The 22,204-nt window shown below is 35.6% G+C and overlaps 1 protein-coding gene across 25 annotated transcripts in view; it reads left to right on the top strand.

The window, feature by feature from the left end:
• Nucleotides 1–22,204, top strand: part of LOC125062151 (phosphatidylinositol 4-phosphate 5-kinase type-1 alpha) — a 41,034-nt gene extending 18,830 nt beyond the window's left edge. For 4 of the 25 annotated variants that reach the window (XM_047667785.1, XM_047667781.1, XM_047667792.1 and 1 more), the window contains 5 exons: nucleotides 32–94; nucleotides 2,528–2,533; nucleotides 3,510–3,584; nucleotides 10,459–10,491; nucleotides 10,994–12,249. In XM_047667785.1, the coding sequence (XP_047523741.1) occupies nucleotides 32–94; nucleotides 2,528–2,533; nucleotides 3,510–3,584; nucleotides 10,459–10,491; nucleotides 10,994–12,222 (1,406 nt within the window). In that variant the 3' untranslated portion in view covers nucleotides 12,223–12,249. Of the gene's footprint in view, nucleotides 1–31; nucleotides 95–2,527; nucleotides 2,534–3,509; nucleotides 3,585–5,891; nucleotides 8,559–10,458; nucleotides 10,492–10,993; nucleotides 12,250–14,301; nucleotides 14,504–15,614; nucleotides 15,710–16,655; nucleotides 16,766–17,829; nucleotides 18,110–21,186 lie in introns of those variants that run through there. The other 21 variants (XM_047667787.1, XM_047667782.1, XM_047667797.1 and 18 more) reach the window with 20 other exon arrangements.

Genomic DNA, 22,204 nt, shown 5'->3' with positions numbered 1-22,204 from the left:
CCATATATCTAATAATATGTATCATGTTCAGTGGACCTTCCGGAAATCAAGGGAAATCATCGCAAGTTCAGAACGCTGGTCACCAGTTATATAGGTACTGTGGGGTGTGATTTACTTCGGAGATTGCTTCCGAAAAGCCACTTTACGAATCAAATGGATGTTCCTCTTAAACATTCCATTTGGGTCTGTTATTTCCATCCATTTCTCCCCAGAAAGCTTAGTTCAGGACATCGATTTTGTGGTATTCCCACGTTTTTACTACAGGTATCCTCCAGGGTGGCTTTGTCGGGCCATCTTTTATCTGTGCATCGCAATTTCCTAAATAATAATCAGCTAAGTCTGACTTCCAAGGAAATATTTATTTCATAAAGTAGTAGAACTTTATAGAAGATAATAAAAAGCCTGCACCAGTAGTGGGTTGAGAAATTGATAGTTCCTATATTTCGCATAAACAAAAAGAACTACTTTTTGTAAATTCATGTTCAGATTGAGATTTGTTGATGGCATTTTTCGGGAGCGGTCTCTTTACACCTATTATATAGAATGGACCGATTTTTATAGTTAATTTTAACTGTTTAAACATTTTAAAGATATTTTACAGTGTAACGTAAGTGTACAGCATAACACCAAAGTACAGCGTAGTGCATGAGTACAGCGTAACGTGAGTGTACAGCGTAGTGCATGAGTACAGCGTAACGTGAGTGTACAGCATAACGTAAGTGTACTGCGTAACACAAAAGTATAGCGTAATGCAAAAGTACAGTGTAACGTGAGTGTACAGCATAACGAAAGTGTACAGTGTAACGCAACAATGAAAATATGATGCGAGTTAAACATCATAACTTCATCTATGTCAACAAACAACAGAAAAACGTGTACGCTTTGGTGAAGAAACAATAAAAAATATCAAATAGAATCTGTCCATTCTATATCCTTAGAGATAGGACTAAATTATTAGCAAGATTTTAAATTTTCTTGATTAGGTCGCATCTCACTTGACGTCAGCTGGTATTTTGGATAAATGTCTGTCCAGTTCAGACGCATATTGACTATGTTGTAATAGATTTGAAATTAATTGAATTTTCGAGGAATTTGTGGACGTATTAACGGTTGAATTAATACCCTCCTTTTTGAGTTCGGTTGAAAAGTGATTTGAACGAAAATTATAAATCTTGCTAAACAGAGCCAGCTGGGTTACTCTATAATCTTCAGGATTTGTTAGGAAACGTAAATTCAACATCTAAATATGGCGAATTCTAGTTTCAAGTGTTGTCAAAGTGTGAAGACGGTGAACGAGATTGACGTAGTAACCTTGCTAGTATTTTTTTTTCTGTATTTTGCATAATTTCCTAAAAAAAATGTATTATTTCGTATTACAAAAGTTACATTAAAAATGTATGAAAAATTTAGAAAAGATTTTATAAAACTTCCGTCTAAGTAGAATTACGTAAATATGACCATATTTGTTCTGTGAGGTCAATATTGGGGTTTTTGTTTGAATAGGCTATTTGATAGGATTTTAAATACCATTTTCAGATTTATTACTAGAACCTAAACGGTATAGAAATTGGCTTATTTAAAATTTCAAGAACCTGCCATAACTGGGCAAGATGGCGTCGCACGAGTATGACGTAGCGTGCTTGTAAACAAGTCATGTTTTCCTGAATTGTCATTCTTAAATTAATTATATTAAATTCCAAGACAGTCATAAGGCCATTGTACACTTTCCATATCAAATAGCCTATGAAATTGAAACTTTTTCCCTCAATATAAATTACAAGAAAATACTATACCTGTTCTAGTTGAGTGTTGGTGCGTTAATGATGTTAACTGAAAAATACCAGACGTTTCGAAATACTGATCGTATTTGCTACGAAATGTTTCTATATCTGGGCAAATGAGAATTCCAAAAGTTTTAATTGTTTTTTTTACAATTTTTGTTTCTTGAATCTTATTTTATATAAAATATAAGCCTTATAGTAAAAGTAATTAAAATCAAAATTAATATTTGTTTATTTAAGTGTATGGATAGGAAACTTAGATACTTGAAGCGAAGCTTACCGACTACGCACTTGCGAGCCTTTTAGTAGTGTTTATGTTATCACTTAACATTTATAAAGAACGAAAAAATTTATAGAAAATAAGCAAAAGTACAAAATATAATTATTTTTAGTTTTGCACCAGTACACGACTCTTTTTTTCTTGGGATTTTTTTGCAATTTATTCTCGCATGGGTTTTATTGTTTGTCTTAGACGTTTTCTAAATTTTTTTCTTTTTTTTAAAATGATTTTTAGATTATTTTTCCTGATGGAGCGTTTTTAGACATTTTTGAATACACCCTTCTAATAGTGAACACTTAAGAATAGACATTTTTTTATTAAGAAATATCTTTTTTTGTTCACAAATTTTTTAGATCATTACAAGGCTTAAGGACCATTTTTAATTAAGATATGTGTTGCTATGTAAAAATAATGATTTTCTTTTCCTATTCAACTGTCCGTAAATGGATTGGCGCTGTCATTGGAGGTCTAAGTAAGTCAGGGTTGTGTATTTTGGCATGGTGTCTGTCAAAATTGTTATAATGTTGATAAAAAAAATGTTTTTAAATCAAATATGTTGAAATTTCTGTATCTTCTATAAGAAATATTAACATTATTTAAATTTAAAGCGTTCAATATTGACTAAATGGTGGGTAAGGTAGAAATAGTTAAGATATCATTATAACAATTTAGAAAAGCCGACTACAGGTTCAAAATGTTTATTTGTAATGAAATTTTGATTGTCTTGATGTCGGTTGCGCGCTAGAATTTCTATTCTTTCAGCTTCAAAGCATGACTGTGGATTTCTTTTGTAAAAACATGTTTTTCTAAATTTTTTTTCTTCAAAGAATGTTGTTTTCTACAAAAAATTTTTTCAAAAAAATATTTTTCTACATTTTTTTTCTTAAAACTTTTTTCTATTATATTTCCTAAAAAATGTTTTTTCCCCCGCAACAGTACTTTATATTATAAATGTCCAGTTTTCCCCTTTTTTGCGATACGATTAGCATTTTTTTGGTGTGTGTCATATTTTATTTGCAATTTCGCATTATATTAGCGACTGAATTATTTGTAGCTTCCAATGGCGATACCAGAGTCCGTGATTCCAAGATCGCTATTAAAGTATTCGACATTGGAATCGCTATTGGAAGTGATTCTAACAATTCATTACCGCCTTTTGAGTTGCACAGCGATCTTAAAGATCAGTCATTGACGCTTTTATTTTAGCTTTTAACGTACACAGAAATGCTAGCCTTACCAAATACAACCTAAAAGGCCGGCAACGCATCCGGTAAATCGTTTGCGGCCTATCTATTTAGGGTTAAACAGTTATTTTTTTTATTTAAAAGTATTTAGTTTTATTAAGTCTTAATTACTAGAAAATGTAATTAATGGATTGAAGATCGTCGCCATGGCAACGATCTTTTTTTCAAAGGCTTTTTATTGAAGTACTCTCAAATGATTTTCAGCACTGAAACACTCGCCGTCGAAGAGGAAAAGCATCGCGAGGCCAGCCAGAGCCATCGAGGAAGTCGACACGCCAGGTTAGTACGGGATTTAAAATGCGGGTAGATTGAACAAATTTTGACGGTATCTGCAAGTTTACCTCAACAGCGAGTTAATAAGATAAAAAAAATAACACTTCACATCCGCGTGCGCATGTTTATATTCAATTTCCTAAATGAATTAAGATTGACATGAGCATATTTAGATTTTTAGTAATTCTAAAGTTATTTCAAAAAGTCTACCTAAGGGAGCGTTCAAGTATTACGTAACGAATTTGGGGGGGGGGGTCCTTTTGTAAAACGTTACGGTGCGGGGCGGGGATTGAATTATGCGTTATTGTTAATATTATATTCGACTTTCCAGTACTTTACTCAGCATAATGGTAACTTTAGATATAAAGAGGTAGTATAGGTGGTCACGAAACGTTTTACTATTGGGTACAGAAAAACGTTACGGCGCGTTATGTGGGGGAGGGGGGGTCAAGAATCTCCAAAAATTGCGTGACGTAATACTTGAACGCTCCCTAATTGATCATTCGGTTTTTTTAAATAATAACTATTATTTTAACATGATTTTAACGTTAAACTGTTTATTATAGGAGTTTAAAAAAATAATAGAAAGTGCCAAACAGACAGTTATAGAAAAGGCTCACATGCCAGTAAAAAAAATTATATATATGTTTTCTAGTAATGCAACAAATCTTGTATCACTGAAATCGTTGGGGTAAGCTTGCAGGTTTCAATCGTAGCAAAAACTAATTGTAATGTTGATATAGAAATCGGATAGAATATTGCATTCATCATATTTTAACTTGTGTGATTGGGCCGATTGTCTCTCTCGTTCATTATGAATGTGAATGGGAAAACGATATGTTTTATGCATACATGTGTATAGGAATAGATTGTCTCACTTCTTCATTACGAATATGCGTGAGACGTCGGATTTACGTTATATTACCAAACGTGATTTTGTGAGACCATTGTCTCTTTTGAATGTATTGAGACTTTTTGTTGGACAATTTGTTGCTAGTTCTGTCAGAATTAGTGTATAGTATTCTTTAGATAAAAGTTGGTAATATACAAATTGCTCTACCCTAGTACCTCTGCCAAGTAATGCATCTCTTTTCCTCTTTACGTAAAAGTGTGGGACAACAATCCTTTTGAATTGAATCCTATCTGTCCTGAATTTATATTCCTGTCTCGCTCAATCTGTACAAATGTGAGAGAGACAGCTGTGTATACCATAGTATTTAAGATAACGTAATTGTGTGAGATAAATCCTCTATATATCCTCTTGAAGTATTAACCTTGTTTAAGAACATGAACGTTCAACAAACTCCGTATGATGGTGAATTTCTCCATCTCCCTCTTTACCTTATAGTGTGAATGAGACGACAATATTTTCATCAATACATTCATATCTCGCTCAAGACTTGAGTGAGGTGATATCATTTAAAGTGTATTTTTATTACGAAATAATATTCAATTCGCTACTAGATTTGTTATAGGCCGTCTATGCGATGAGCCAGGCAACTATAGGAGACAATATAGAAATATAGGATTTAGAGTAGGAATATAAATGAATATGATTTAAATACTGAACCACTTCGAGTCATTTTATTCCTTGATCTCTGAGGAAGTGGGGTAGCATAGCAAAATGTACTAAAAAGGTAGGTCCAGTAAAAGTAGATTAAGGCGAATCGAAGTTCGTGGTGGCTGGAACTCTGAGGAAGATTTTATGAAGAGAAAATTGGCCTTGCATGGAAATACATAAAAAACCAGGCTCTATGGGGTAGCAAAATGTTCCATATGTATGTACTAAAAAGGTAGGCCAAGTAAATCATATTAAGGAGAAACGATGGGCTGGGGCAGCTAGTTTGAATTCTAAGTTGGTTAAAAGTTAGATCGTTAGATGCACAGGAGTTTTTGTAAGAGAGAGTTTTAAAGTCTTTAGTAGCGAATTGTGCCTTTATTAGCGTGGATTACAAAATCTTTTTGGACCAATCAAGCTAAAAGGTAATTATCGTATTTAGTTATTGCATGTTAGCATGACAAGTGATAAAAATACACTTTATGTAGTTTAAATGTCATCCCTACTTATACATTTCAGTTTAATCCCGAACCCAATCCTTTAGTGCGATTTAGAAAAGAATTGCCGCTATGTTTGTTTGTTTATCTTTGAATTTGATGCTCCTGTTCTTATTTGAATCGCATATATTTATGTTTTTGAATTATCCGTTTTTGCCGCGTTAAGTGTTGTGAAGTGTTTGTGGTCTGGTGTTATATAAACTGAAATGTATGAGGCCCAATGAGGAACCTAGAATACACCTAACCTTTCTTACGCAGGACGACTGTACGTACGACCAATCAAGGATTATAATCCGGACTTTATGAGAATCAGATCGCCTAGGTCTTCCGTGAGATCTAGTTTGAGCGATTTTACAGATACGACGATATCAACGTACCAAAGACAACAAATCACAACCGAATATCCATCAGTTTTATCCGATAGATTAAAAATTGATAGACCGTTCAGACGAATTGATTTTGATCCGAACTTACAAATTCGTGAACCTGGGACTTCTTATGACGAAAATATTTATAGAATTAGAGAAATGGACACGTTGTCTGATCAGCTGACTAAAGTCTTAAGTACCGGAGCGGGTAGTTCCCATATAAACGGTAGTCTGGCTGATAGTGGTATACAAACAGACAATACTAGTACAAGCGTACCACAGATATATATTGAATCACAGTCGGTGAAAACAGTTAAAGATGCGGCGGTGGATACGAGAAATGATAATAATCTCCAAGATATACCATTTATAGATGAAGAAGAATTTGAAAAGAAACGTAATGTTTTAGAGAAACATAAAAGTACGTCGAATATTCCAGAGATAATAGAAACCGAGAATGAGAGGCTGTCTATGAGTCTCAATAGGGCGAAATCCCCGACGTTTGTGGAGAAATTTAAAAAGTTTTTTATGGATATAGGGCTGGTGAAGTCCGAAAGTACGCCAAATACAGATGTTCAGGCAAATACATTGCCCAAGTCAAGTGAACATACAAGAAGTGTTTCGCCAAATACTTTTGAACCGAGAGAGTCTTCGACTTTACCGAAAGATATGAGATTTCGTAAAGTAAGATCAACACAAACAGTCTATATTAAACCAGAATCTCCATTACCGGAAATACCAAAGGAAACGGAAGTAACTAGACCGGAACACGTGTCTGTGGTTAAGTTAAATGGCGATGAATATATAAAAGATTCTGAATCTGAGAGAGTTATTAAGGAAGTCGTCTATGTAAAAAGCTTGGATAAATCCGCAATTTATTCTGGCAAAGATAGTGGGAGTACTATCATCTTTGTTCCGCCGGCGGACTGATAGAATTAAGGACATGCTCGCCTAATCACTAGAGGGACTTCCGTGTCTGACCCCTTCTATTGCCACGTTGGAGAAGGAAATTACAAAGCCAGTGACACAAATTAATATTATTTCAATGCTATTTATTGTACGTGAGGACTTGTACGCCTAACCGCTTTTGCGTCTATATTATATCTACTTATTCAAAGCTATATATTTTTCGGCTTCATAAAAGTTGCGGCTATTAGAGATACGGACTCGAATGCCTCACATCTTTGTGGGTAGGCGTTCAAGACTAGCTAAGGTATTATAGAAAATTGTGTATTCGATATTTTAAGTAGTTGACTTGTATTGTCAAAATTATTATGTATTCTTTTTTATTTGTATTCACATATAGAAGCGATGGGGCGGGACCCGTTTCGACACAAATGTCTACAATTATATTTCTATAAATTGGCTTTATACTTAAGTATTTATTTTGACACTTCGATAATGGATTGCGGCACATGTTTTCAAGTATCTGAAATTAATAAATTATGCTGAATAGAAATCAACAAGATTTCCTGCTAGAGAAATACAGATTTCCTTACATATCCTCATCTGACTAATGGCCATGGACTCTCAATTCTTGTGAGTGCGTTATATTATTTTACGCTCTTAAAAGACCCTAAGATATGTTATATCTGGTACTCTTTAACTTCCAACGTTTCTGACGTTTTGATATTCTCTTAATATCAGCAGCACCTTGGGTTCGGACAAAAACTCATTAGGACAAATCGTCTTAAAAGCTATTTGTTGAAGACCATTCGATTCACATATGACATCGCTGAATAGCGAGATTGTGATTTGTATCACCTTTGGGCCTAAGTCGCGTAAAATCTCTTGAGTCAGCGTACCTAATAAGAGAGTGACGGCAGGTGCAAGATTTTGCATTTTTTTCCAGCTATGCTGTTATCTTCTCATAGTGTCAATTTTAACTTTTTAAATTATAAAGGAGACTTCCGAAGGTTGGCCTACATCAGGGCTACTTTAATTTTGTATGCCGCGATTCTGAACAATGAATTGGTGCTTTGACCAAACCATTGTCAAGGTTTTTTTCAAACCAAGCGTGCGTCTGCGGCCAGGTCTCCTTCTACCTGCCACTTTGCCTTTATCATTAGTTGAAAGAGCTGCTATCCATTGTCGAAATGGCTTTATCGCATGAGATTTATTTCTGTTACCTTGATCACAAAGAATTTATTATAAATTTATTTAAGTAGATTAGGTACGTATAAGCATTTTATTTAAAATTGTAGTTGATAGCTGATTAATTTATTTATCTTAAAGTATGATAATGGCCCCGAAAATCTGTTTTTTTTTATATAAAATCTACTTATATTTAAATAAAGTTGATATATTGAAATTAAAACTAAAAATGTTCGCTTATATAAAAGGACGTGTGTCCAGCGTGGCTGTGAAACTCCATTCATTTCAACAATATTATTATAATATCTAAAATAATTCCAGTTAGTACATTCACACACACTGACTCCGTTGGCTCTGCTACCCAAGTGTCTTGTTCGAAACGAGAATCTTCCAGGATGTCTTGTGCTACCGCCGTCAATTACTGGATTAATTATTTCTTTCATATACAGTTATTCTGCTTTTTTGTCTTTTGGCCAAATGGCTTCAGAGACTTGTCCCATTTAACACTCTCGTTGGCGCTGATCCAACTTAGTCAATGGCCGATAGGTATTTCCGAACCAATATGACTTGGGGTCTTTCAAAGAAAGCACCAAATCTTTAAAGCACTTGCGAGCCTTCTGGAATTCTCCATGGGTGGTATCACTTAACATCAGATAAGCCTCCAGCTTGTTTGCCCAGTTATATAAAAAAGGGGTGCGTGTACTTATGTACGCGCGTAAGAAGTTATACTTCTTTGGCTTTCTTTATTTTTTTTTAATATTAAATAATTAATCATAAATATTTAACGTTAATAATTTAATAATATTTAGTATATTATTCAATTATTAATTGATAATAATAATTATTATTATTATTTTATTATATTATTCATTCGCGCACGCTCGGCGCCCGGCTGTTTTAAAAAGAATTCGTTAGTGGGCAACTTCATACTGATAATTTTGTGTCACGGTGCGCGCGCATCGTAAAATTTCACTTTCATCAATTTTTCATAACGCGCCTAAAGAAGTATTACTTCAAAATATTTGTTGCTATCAATATTGTGTTTTACATATGGTATAAAGAAATTTTTGTGGCCATTTTCTGACAGTTAAATATACCAAAAAGACAGCATTGTAAATTCTGACATGTCAGATGTTGTTGATATTATGTGATGTAAAGTGTAAATGTTATTAAATGAGATTTTAATTGAATTTTGTTTCTTTTTAAAAAATACCTTGTCAATACGAGAAGGCCTAATAAAGTTAGGAAACAATAAATTATATTTAGGTAATTGAGGAATTTGAGAAATACCCTCAAAATAATCTTTATTCGGACATTACACTATTAAATACATTTGTAAAGTATCTTGACCGTATTCAACGTAGAGCGGTTCGAATCCTTCGACCAATGAGTTTCCAAGCAGCTTGATCCCTTCGCGTTGGATTCCATCCTGCCTTTACCACGGAGTGTTAGGTGTTCTGATTAATACCTGCAGCTGAGTTTCATAATCGGACGTCCGTTGTTCCGTGAGCGTTATTTAAGGCAGTGGGCACAACCATTTTATGGAACTAGCTGCCCACCGTCCCAATTCTTAAGGCCGGGACTTGAAGCCCTCTGACAATGAGTGTCAATTACTGCTGTTTCACTTAACATCAACTAAATCTCCTTCCCGTAACAGAAAAATAATATTAATCCTTCACTTTGTGACACTTGATATAATGGCTTTAATTATCTACCTACACACATTGTTTAAAGCCTCTATATTCAGTTTGACTTAAATCTCAAATACATAATTTACGCACACACGTAATTTTTTTTTTTTAATTAATTATATTCATACATTCACGCATACTTACACGACTTTTACATGGTGTACGGTGTAATATTGTTGCCCACAACACAGGCACCATATTCTTGTCATGAATAAAGTTTTATTAATATAATACGTATGTCGCTGTGGAGAAACTCTGGGCATCGACTATTGGAGCATTCAGCATTCCGTGGTGGACGCAAAGGCTGTTCTTCGTGAATACGAATAGGAGGGTACAACTCTGCGTTAAAAAACCTTAAATCTGGTCCGAACCAATTCGACTTAGAGGCCTTCAAGAAAAGAGCGTACCAATGTAATATTGTTTAGTGTGACATCGCCAGTGTGCTTTCACCAAATGCCCTAATATTTCGATAAAATTAATTAAAAATTGGTGAATGCTCAGTTTATGGTATATTGCTTTACAGTTTATCTTACAGCTAGCTGTACAGTAAAATAAGTTCTTAAGCGGGATGAAAGATCATTGACCTATACCCGCTCGGTAGTTACTCAAGTAATGTAATTCGAACTAATTTACTATAATATCTACATACAATTTCATGCTTGCCTCGGATAGGAGCAGCTAGTTCCAGTGGATTTAACAAAACAGGTGAGAACAAAAAACCAATTTGAATAATGTAGATAATGGCAAACGATGGCAATGACATATATGTATTACATATTTGGTAATATTTTACTGAAAATATGGCGAGAATGTAAAACAAATGACTATCGCGCCGATTGTCTTCTCATAAGCTATGTTTGGAGCTTGACGTGTTTAGTGATATATTAAATCGTGTACCTAGTAACAACTTTAGCAATAACATAATCTATCGCATCGTCTTCGTTCTACATTCTCAGCGATTTTATAGGAGTTAGGATAGGATAAGAAACGCTTTCAATAATATAAACTAATGTTCGTCAATCTTTGTTCCATGCTTCGACTTTCGGATCTTATTGGTATAATTTATTTTCATTATCTATCTCTCTCGCACCAATAACAAAAACGACGGTCAAGCCCAACTTAAAAAACACAAATACAAACACGCCATTTTGGATTTCTAATCTGCGAAATATACGCTTTTATCTGTGCCCGCGTTTCATTTCAAAAGTGTCACTGACAGATGTCACAGCGCAAATTACACCGACGTCGGTCACGTCGCCCGTTGTGTCAACTGTCAAACTGGCCAAAATGGAGCCGGATGCCTTCCCCGCGGTACTTAAAGGTACCAAACAAAGAGTACCGCCTCCCGTCCCTCCTAGGGGTTCTCCTAAAGGGAAACGTGGCGGTCATCAGCCGACGTTTGATGCCAAAGGTGACTTTTTTGACGACGATCTTTATCGGCATGATTTTAACGATATTGCATGCCACGCTTTAGACCTTAAATTAGATTTAGAGGCTGTAAAGCCGCCAAATTTATTTGCCCAATCGAATATGATGGCCAAATTCGACATGAAAGATGCTATGGACAACTTGGATGGTGAGTTTGATGACAAATCCTTCACCGATTCCAGTGAAGATGAGATTATTATAGAGGAAATCAAAGATATCAAATACAAGACAGTTAAAGATACAACGGCAAAGAAAAGTCGTTATCCGTTTCTTAAGAAATTCGGAAAGAAGACACCGACTCCAGTTAAAATTGTCCAAGTTGAAGAGTATATGTCTGAATCTGAAGACGAAAGGACAGTTAAACAACCAGAAATGTCCACCAAAAAGCCAGAAACGCCTGAAAACGTGTACGAGAGAGAAGTACACGAGCCAGTTGATATAATTGAAAAGATGGAGGTTTGCAAAAATAAAGATATAGAACAGCCAAGAATAATGCAGAGTATGTCCGATGTTGATTTTATTGAGCCGCCACAAGAACGAGAGGCAGTTAAGGTAGAAAAAGTACAGCTTAATGACGAAAAGCCCGAAAAAACTAAAAAAATAATTTCGGGGCTATCAAAGAAATTCATATTCACGCAATCCAAAAAAGAAAGGAAGATTAAACCAAAAATAGAAATAAAGACCTACACAGAAGAACACGGACAGAGGTCACAAGAAGAAGCGATATGCCACGAGAAAGCCAAGACACAAATTGATATGTTTCAGAACATTTTGAAGTCTGAAACCAGTTCAATAGCTTCAAGAGTGGAGAAACCAAAAAAACGACCAGCACCCAAACCGCCAATCCAGCTCCAAGTACCGAATGTTACAGATAAAATCCGAAAGTTTTCAGTCACAGTGGTCCCGGAAAGCCGTCCGAGACATTTTGGCGAAATCAAAAAGACCAGTTTGAGGAGATCCAATCGAAGGATACTTCGTATGATGAAGGAATTTGAGATAGAATTGTAATTGGCTTAATAAATCTTTTTGTCTGTTTTTATTTTATTACTAAGCATGTCCTTGGTTATAGTTTTGAATGTTTGGTATTTAACTTTCCAATCACCACTAAAAGCACTTTCGAGACCCGCAAATTTTCGCATAGTTTTTTTCTTTTATAACAACATGATTAATATACCTTTTCTCATGGACAATGCACAACGAGCTTTAAAAAACTGCATGCTGTTTGTCTTCTGTCTATGCATCAGACCTGATAGGTCCTTTACGTTATCTCTTAGGAACAAAGATGTCCACAGATTTTTACTTCATGACCGATTTAATATCCAGCGTCTTTAATAGACTTCTCATAGACAGTGCACAATGTTTCATTGTTATCTTTGAGCTTTAAAAGACTGCACGCTGTTTGTCTTGTGAGAGCAGTGTTGCTCTAGTAGCTTCAGCGTGCAACTCTCATTCCTTAAGATCATAGAATTCCGGCTGTGCACCAATGGATTGTCTATATGCGCATTAAACAATTTTTCGTACGAAGGAAAACAGCGTGAGGAAACCAGCTTGCCTTAGACCCAACAAGACGGCGTGTGACAGACACTCTGATCGCCTACTGGTCTATTAGATTAACAAATCATTAAACATATACATAAATCTGGGGCCCAGACAAAAAAGGTTGCACCACTGATTTATTTATATTCCCTACAAAAGGTACCAAACATTTAGAAATATTTTGTTAAATTTACGACTGGCCCCTTAACGTAAAATAATTAAAATTCATTCCTTAAAACATTAATCCATGATACACAAGAACCAAGGGCCTCTTATAGAGAATAGACCTCCAACTGGCACCATCTTTCTCTATTTTCTTCCCAACTTTGAGCTCGTTAGCCCACAACTGTAAGGGGGCGACTTCTCCCTCTTTTCCCCGGTGGCCCTTACCACATTATTACCATTGTCTATCTGCCATTGTTCAAGCGAGCGTTGTGGCCCTATCTTACTTCTGTACCGTCTTCTTACTTTAGTTTTAAATGCAATATTGTAGTCCATTAAAACAAACGAACAAAAGTCAAACGTTATATATGCAAATATCACAGCAAAATAACATGAAAATGGCGGCGCTTCCCCATCCACGGCTTCGTCACAGTTCTCGCTTGCAATAATTTTTGATGCTTATTTATTATTATTAGTATTTATAGAATAGTGGGGTAAACGGGACGCACAAAAAGGGCGGTCATCGCAGCTCGTGGGCACGAATTTTTAATGAGTACATTGCCGTCGTTTGAGGAAGGAGTATAGTCTTACTTAACTGTCCAATGCTATACTATAATGATTCAGAAGATAGATTCAACTTCCAGACTGTATCCCCGTTGTTAGGTTTATTGGATTGCTAGCAGATGTTAGCAGATGAGAGCAATTCACAACAATACAAATGCTTTTCCCTAGTTAAACAACTTAAATATTAAATAGATTAGTTTATGAAGTTAGATCTAGGCTTTCCGAGACGCACACATTTTTTTAAATTATAAATTTCGTAATATCCCCGACTCTTGTGGTGGGTCTTATTTTGGACATATATTAGTCGAGATATGTCCAATATATTCATAGGCCCCCGGGCGTTGTTTCGCTATGTTTTTATAGTTAAAGGCATTTAAAACGTTAAAAAGATAAATACTCTATTCAAAAACACTGTCCAATGAAATTGTTATTTTATTTATGCCAGCCATTGGTCTTAGTAAATAATACGTCATCCTGTGTTGTGCTTCAACAAAATACTCTTCACATTGACACAAGGTATGAAAGAAAATGGCTGTCAAAATGAATAAATTATAAAATCGGTCATTTTGTGTACATAAATTGTAGAATTATACCTGTCTTAAAAAGGTTATATTCAGATTTTTTTGGAAGTCGTAAAACACCTCATGCAGTATTTTAAATGATTTTTAAGTTAAAAATGCCGACTTTAAGATGCTTGTAGAACCAGCCATGCAGCATTAAAATCTCGAGTAACTGGCAATTAGCCCTTGCACCCAATACCCTTAACCAGGTTAAGTGGAGTTCCCCCAACCTACGCTAGATTCTCAGTAGCTAGTATAACTTTAGCAGCACCGTGCTGTTCGACCCCACCACCACCGTTCGAAGAGGCACCACCGAGGACCAGTAGAACCAATTCCTCGTCAACAACCTCGTCCAGTGCCTCACGACGCCGTGGAGCTTCCAGTGCGAGTGTCATGACGACGTCGTCGGCTTCATCTTTGGCACTCACTCCAGCTGCCTTGAGTAGCGCCAGGAGCAATGAAGCAAGGTTAGTTATGTTTTATGAGGTGCTTTTTTATTTTATTATTTCATGGGCTACTATGTATATCCATAGTAGTCTATCAGGCACGCGATCAAGTAGATGAAACGCTTGGCGTCCGAGCTCGGCGGGCGACAACTAATCCGTAAATATCCTCATTATATTTATGGGCGAGTTACCTCTTGGGCTATTAATGTTTCTGACATATTTGACAATTTTATGGCAGAACTTTTCCAGCTGCGCTCTGTGCTCAAACAACCTGTCGGATAGCTCATCCCGGAATACCCACATGCTAGTCTCGAGCTCCAGATTTGGTCGGTTCTTTCGTCACAGTTGCACGCGTATAAAGTGCTTAGTGCTCATGGTCACCAAGTTTGCAAGTTGCCGGCTGTTATATTAGTGGTACTCAAAGGCTCTCAAGTGGTTTCATAAAGTGGAGATCACTATATCCCAGAAGGAGGTTAGATTGTGTTAACTACAGATTCATTCACTTCATTATGGCTGGCAAAAGTGGTATTTCCGAATCAATTCGGTCTCCATGGTATTCAAAGGGCGTCGATTCATACCGACAAAAACATTGACGGCTACGACCGTATGACCCCAGCTGACCCCCTTAAGTCAACATTGCAACATTGTTTGACTATGCAGACATAAAAATAAAAGTATGAGACACTTTCTGCGTAACACCCCCAAGAGCCTTCAAAGAGTGTACCATTCCCTGAAAGGTCGGCATCACATCCTCTGGCGTTGCAGGTGTCAGGTCAGGTGTTATTACATACAGTCACCCACCTGATCGTTGATGAGTCCCATAAAAAAAGCGTATTAGACATACATATCTAGAGCTGTTAGCAATCGTATGAAAGACCAGGTCGCACCTGGTTTCAAATGAGCCTCCAGCTCATTAGTCGTTCTATAAAAGAATGTCAACTCAAACCTCTCAATCCAGATGTGATATTCCTGGTTGTGCACCAATTTTTCTAAATTTATCAAAAGAAAGCAAACATCGTTATACCAGCCTCCAATCAGGCAAAGGCTGATCACCCTACTTACTACATAAAACCCAGGACCCAGACCTAAGGTTGTAGCGCTAATATTGATGTAAGCGATTATCACGTTTCAGTGTCTGCTGGACTCCTCCAGCATCTGTTGAGGGATCGACTCCAACGTGGACAGAGGGTACTCCGAGTTTTACAGAATCAAGTAGCAGTGAACAAGGTATTAATTGGTTAACTGTGTCTGAGGCTCTGATGAATTTATTTTGCAGAATTTATGATATCCAGGTAATCCTATAGATGATATGTGGATCCGCAAAGAAAATTATAATAATCTAAATTTAATTTACCAAGAGTTAATGTAAAAATTAAGGGTAAAATTCAGAAACGATAACTGTCAAGTCTGACTTACGTCAATTTTGACATTTGACAGTTAGCGATGTTTCTTAATCTCACCCTAAGAATGAAATACAAAGAGCCGTGTTGAACTAGTGGCTTCAGCATGTGACTCTCATCCCTGACCTCGAAAACCCCGGCTGTGCACCAATGGACTTTATTTGTGCGCATTTAACACTCGCTCGTACGAAGGAAATCATCGCCTTAGACCCAAGTTGACGGCGTGTGTCAGGCACAAGCTGATCACCTATGAAACAGATACAGAAATCTGAGGTCCAGACCTACAAATACGATTTTTTTTATTAAAGTTTGATGTTAGTATACAAATTGTTAGTTAGGTTTTTAAATTCAAATAGTTATACTTTCTAGAACAAGAAAGTAAGATGGCGTCGCACCAACTTGTGACGTAACAAGCTTGTAAACAAACGTCTTCTTAACCTAATTATCGTATTTACAAGCATGGCTGCATGTTATGTAAGGTGACAGATGCTTTGAATATTACGTTACCAAAAAAAATACATGTTTTATTTTACTTTGAGAGGAAAAGAGAAATGTTTAAGACAGAGCAATCAAATCTGATTTATTGTTATACATCTTAAATACTACTTACACCTATTCACGCATATATATTACTCTTGTGAGCTGTTGTCACCTTCAGTTGTTATTAGAACAGCCACGTAAGCAGTATCAGTAGTTGGTCAATGTTCAAGTGAAACCTAAACACTATCTAACTTTTAAATTATTTTCACTCCATTGTTATTCTGGTATTACAGGCTACCCAATGACTCCAGGTCGTGGCGGCACTCCCATCGAAGGTCGAAGGTCTCCACGCCCAGCCCCACCACCGAGAGCCACACCCATCAACTGTCTCACTACGGAAGTGGTGAGTAAAGTTACGAATAACGCATAGTTGCCGTAATAGATTTGTAAAAATGGCTTACCTGTTACCATGGCAACGATTGTATGGTAACCATGGTATTGAGTAGATTAACGCCCAGTTTCGGAAGAAATTACCAATTAATGGCGAACGGAATCACATGACATACTATATTACAATATACAACATTAATTTAAAAAAAATATGTAACAAAATTTCGCTATCGCTTTTTAGATTTAGCGTCAGTACGCATAACGCCTGTTGGCGAATATAAAAACAAAACTACCAATAGACAAAAGGCATGAATATTAACATACGTAAGTTTATTTATCATAATATATAATATTCTAAGTAACCTGCCACTGTGTAATCACAACCAAAACTAAAATCAATCGAGTATTACGTATTGGTTATAATGAAAGTCGGCTTGATTGGACATCTATGTCATTTACAGTTGAATCATAATGTTATAATATGTTGTTACTCTTCCAAGTGTCTATCTTATAAAAATGAGAAAATCATGACTGTATACTTTTAAAAAGTTTTATTTAAATATCAAACTCTGCAACAGTAGAGTAATATACATTACATACTAATATCACAATATGAGTTCCAATAATTTCGATATAAATCGTTTTTGTAGTTCCGATGACAGTTGACATTGCCTGATGACAGTTGATGTCGAATGATGACAGTTAACATCGAAAGCTGTCGGCTAACATCTAAAGATGACATTTAAAAATCATAGTTGACATCTAAATATGACAGTTGACATTAAAAGATGATAGTCTGTCGACTTATAATGTAATAGTCATACAGTTGACATTAAAAGATGATAGTCTGTCGACTTATAATATAGTAGACATACAGTTGACATACTATATTACTTTTTGATAGCTTGAACGAATTCCAAATGAAAAATGTATGTGCGAGTACTGGGCGTATTTCCATATAACGCCATTACTTTTCTATTACGACAGCTATTTATTCTTCGTTCTAGGCCTCAATACGCTAGCTTTGTATCACTAACGCATATTTTTCTTTTGGACGCTGCTTTCTGGTGGGTTAAGATGCAACTAAAACATAGAGTTGATTTTGATTATAAATGATTGTTTATAGTATAAAACTGCTTATATATAATGTTATTACTGAATCATAGATGGCGTTGTAAATGTGTGAAACGCGGTATCGTTTTAATGCAAAACTATATTATATTGGAAGCGTTGTTTGTACTTTTAGTCAATGTAAGAGTGATTTAGAAACGAGACTTAGCGCGAACCATACTCCCGCATGCCAAAATCTAATACATATTGACACGGATCCGGATGATCCCATCGTTAGCCAAGGGTGGAAAAATGCTTAGCTAAGGTTCTTTACTCTGTTTGTCGCTTACTCTAGTGAGCTTCCGTCCTGCCCTTTAGGCGATTAACCATCCCGTGACGGCCCAAGCCAAGTTCCCAGTCTCGCAGGAGACGTCCTGGTGATGCATCCCGAGCCTGAGTCCAAGGCCCTTCAGCGAGAACAGCTCTTCTTCCCTACACCTTGATTTTATTAAAAAGCCTACGGGCGACCTCGCCCTAGTTCTTGATTGGCTATGACTCCCCATATATCACAAATAATCATGAATAATAAAAAATTGTCTTAACAGCGGTTTGCACCTGCCAATCAAGAACTGCCTCTTAATTACATTATCAGCTCTAAAACAGCTATTTCTTCTATTAATAATATAGAACGGAGCAACTGTGTACACTGTACAGTGCTAAGTGTCACTCAAATTTTGCAATACGGGAGTAGTACGTTAACTTAAGGATTGGCACATAAATAGGTATATAAAACGAAAAATGCTTTCACAAATTTGCATTCCATTTTACGAGACCATAGTCGCGACAGTTTGACAGACGGTTTACAGTTGACTAGTTTTGTTGATGGCGTGCTTAAAATAATTCTAATAAGTTAATTAATTTCAGTAGAAAATTATTGGATATTTGTATAAATTAATTTTACACTTCGTACACCTTATACAAAAATATACATATAAAAAAGTAGGTTACATAAGTATTAGGCAACGGGCGGCCTTATCGCTAACAACGATTTCTTCCAGCCAACCCTAGTATGGAACAATAAAAAAGAAACCTACAGAGGTTAAAGTACAAGAAGTTAATGTTGTAACACTAACTATAACAGAAGAAAAGTAAAATCAAAAAATAAATATAAACAAAAATGTAAAAGCTAATTCAATGGTTAATGAGTCATCATAAATATGTATATTTAGCTAAATTACGAAGCAGAAGATAAGTCTATCATAAAGATTTTTAATTAAATTTAAAGACTTAGCTCCTCTGATATCAAGAGGTAAGGAGTTTCAAAGCAGGATACTTTGCACAGTAAAGGATAGAATTCAGTTTTATGAGTAGGGGTTTCTAGAATTAGATTGACATGGGAACGCAAATCAAAACTACCGCCATACAATTTTGCTTTGAGTAAAAGTAGAAGTGTTAGGAGGAAAAAGTTCAGCTCGCCTCCCGAAGGGGTAGGCGGAGTCCACGGATCTCCTGCTACCACATACCTCGCCTCATCCATATGACATCTACCATACTTGGGTTCTTTTAACCTGTCCCTTCTCTAGTATCTCCTGGATTTGGACCATAAGACAAGGCCTAACCTGATTTCACCATCAAAATATTATTAATCTTCACGTCTTTTTCCCGAAGACAGGCTGAGACCACGGATCTTACTGGGTACTTTTTTGCGTTCTGTAATAACTCCTGGCTTTGGCCCGGGACTACCAGACCCGACTTAGCTATACTTAGCTTATATATAACCATAGCTGCCTTATGGTTGTGTTTAACCGCTTCTACACCATTCCAATTCGTTCTACACCATTCCCTTATCTTCTCTTTTAACCCACACTGCTATTACTTATCCTATCACGCAATACACCATACATACTTCTTGACGCTTCATTACTTCTCTGCCCCACCTATTCAACGTTCATAGATTCTATAGTCACTAACAAAAGTGTCAGGGTCAATAGAGTCAAGAAAAAGACAAGTTGCTTCTCTTTTTTCTCTAGTGCTGCTTGATAATTGCATGATATTAATAAATATACTTACTGTTTACGCATCTGTGGATGGGAAAAGGTAATATATGAAGATTATAAATATGTTCGACCACAACCTTTTAGGTCTGGGTTCCTATGTATCTGTTTAATGAGGCAAGTAGGTGGTCTTTGCCTGATTGGGTCTAATGTCGGTGTTACGGTTTCAACGAGCTAGTGTTAGTCCATTGGTGCACAGCAGTCACCAGGTAGAGTGAAATCTCTAATATATAAAATTCTCGTACAACTATGTTCGTTCCAATGTCCATACTTTTTCGATACCGATTCTTATGAAATGTTGTATACATATTCAGTTAGTCTGAGAAGTCGGCTACTATCTATCTTTCAAACCCCTAAGTGATAAGGGGTGTCCACCCTAAAACAATCTTTTTTGGTTTTTCTTATTATGTGGCATAAAGAAATACATACAACTCTTAATTTTTACCCCTCTATGATTAACCCCTATTTTTTATTATGGTAGATAGTTATTTTTATTGAACTAAAAAATGTTTCCTAGTAATAATATACATGTCAAAACAACGTATGTCAGGTATTTAATGTATAAAAATTAGGCTACCTCTGTCGAAAATTTACGATCCATCTTCTATTTTAGATCTATAAATATGTCTATCGGGGAGCAACTAACTAACTACTAATCCCTTAAAGGTAGCGAGAACATCTTAACACCCAATCAGGCACAAGCGGATCACCTACTTGCGTCATCAAACAGATACATAGAACTCAGACTTAAAAGCTTGTCTATGAGTGTTATGTGTAACCCATCTTTGGTGAAAGCTTTTAGTGTAACTTCCATTATTTTTACTCCTGTTACGCGATATTTTAAATATTATGTTAGGTAACTGTTTCCTTTAGCTCAGGATCGGTTCATGATACAGCTCACGGGCACAAGCCATGTACACAGTATTTATGGGTTATTTTATAGAAATTTGCGAGTTATTCTTCTTGTATCATACCTGCTTTTTGAATGATGATATAAATAGATTTCGGAACGTCTCACAATTTGATTCGTGTTTTGGGATTATTCCGCTTGTGGACCAAAATGATAGGGACTATTATGAACTGTCATATTTAGATGTCAACTGTCACCTTTCGCTGTCAGATGTCAGCTTTCACTTTCGATGTCAACTGCTATCTTGAGATGTCAAATGTTATTTTGAGATGATAAACGTTATGTTGTTTTACTTCGAGCCACTGTTAAATAAGAAAAGTCCACAGCTGGGATTCGAACCTACGACTCGCAGTTATCATCCACTCGCCGTCATAGGTTCTATAGTCCACAGTTGTTATTAGATTGTGTTTAATGTTTCAGGTCGAAATAACGCGTTTGACTTCAGAAACATCGATAAGAATCTCCAACTATGAAGTGCACCAAGTAGAGGAAAAAAGTTAATTTTTATGCTTAATTAATTAATAGAAGGTTGGAAAACGCAAGTATGTATCGCAAGTATTAAACTAGTATAGAATACGCAAATATGAAACGTTCAAATATAAGATTGAACAATATATGTATCTTATTATTGTTAGTCGAGTTTTAATATTGCGTTCTTAATTTAAAATGTAGCAAAATGTCGTGGGGAAATGGGGAAATCAATTCTTAATTTTAAATAGATAGTATTTAAACGCAAATCAAAAAAACTTTATGCAATAATAATCCTAATTCCCATCAAAAGTACTGATTGCACAGCAAAATACTCAACTCAAAATATTACTAAATAAACTACTATTTATGTTCGCGGCGTTCGGCTATAATATATCTTAAAGCTTTTTTACCAATGCCCAGCTAATAATACTAATACACAGTATACCTAGTAACTCTTTTTTCTTTTAAATATAGCTTCTATTTGTATATTACTAACAGCAGTTTTTCTAAATAAAACAGCATTTTATTGGTTATAATATTATATATTAAGTACGACATAATGAGATCAGCAAAAAAATATAAAATTAGATACAAATAATAACTTTTAATTGGCCATAATCTATCAAATAATCATCTTATTGAAAATTACGACAAATATGGTGAGCAAGTTTTGTGGTGCTTAATAATATAATTGCTACTTGGATAGTTATTTTGCTATGACAACGAGTATCATCTACGTGCGCTCTGGTTAATTTGCTATGCAGTCAGTATTTATGATAAGCATGCAGTATTTTTGTACCTAAATAAATTTATTTGTATCGCATTATGAGGAAAAAAGTAATGATGATATGATAGATGATGTATATTTTCGAATTATCTGCAGTACTTGTTTTGTTAAACATTCAGTTTATTTGTAGTGAAGTAATTTAATTGATGTAAAAAAGCATATAAATGATGAAAATATATT

Source organism: Pieris napi, chromosome Z, assembly GCF_905475465.1.
Source record: "Pieris napi chromosome Z, ilPieNapi1.2, whole genome shotgun sequence".
NCBI lineage: Eukaryota > Metazoa > Arthropoda > Insecta > Lepidoptera > Pieridae > Pieris > Pieris napi.
Note: the sequence above shows the minus strand (reverse complement) of the source record. Positions and strands in the feature narration are given on the sequence as shown.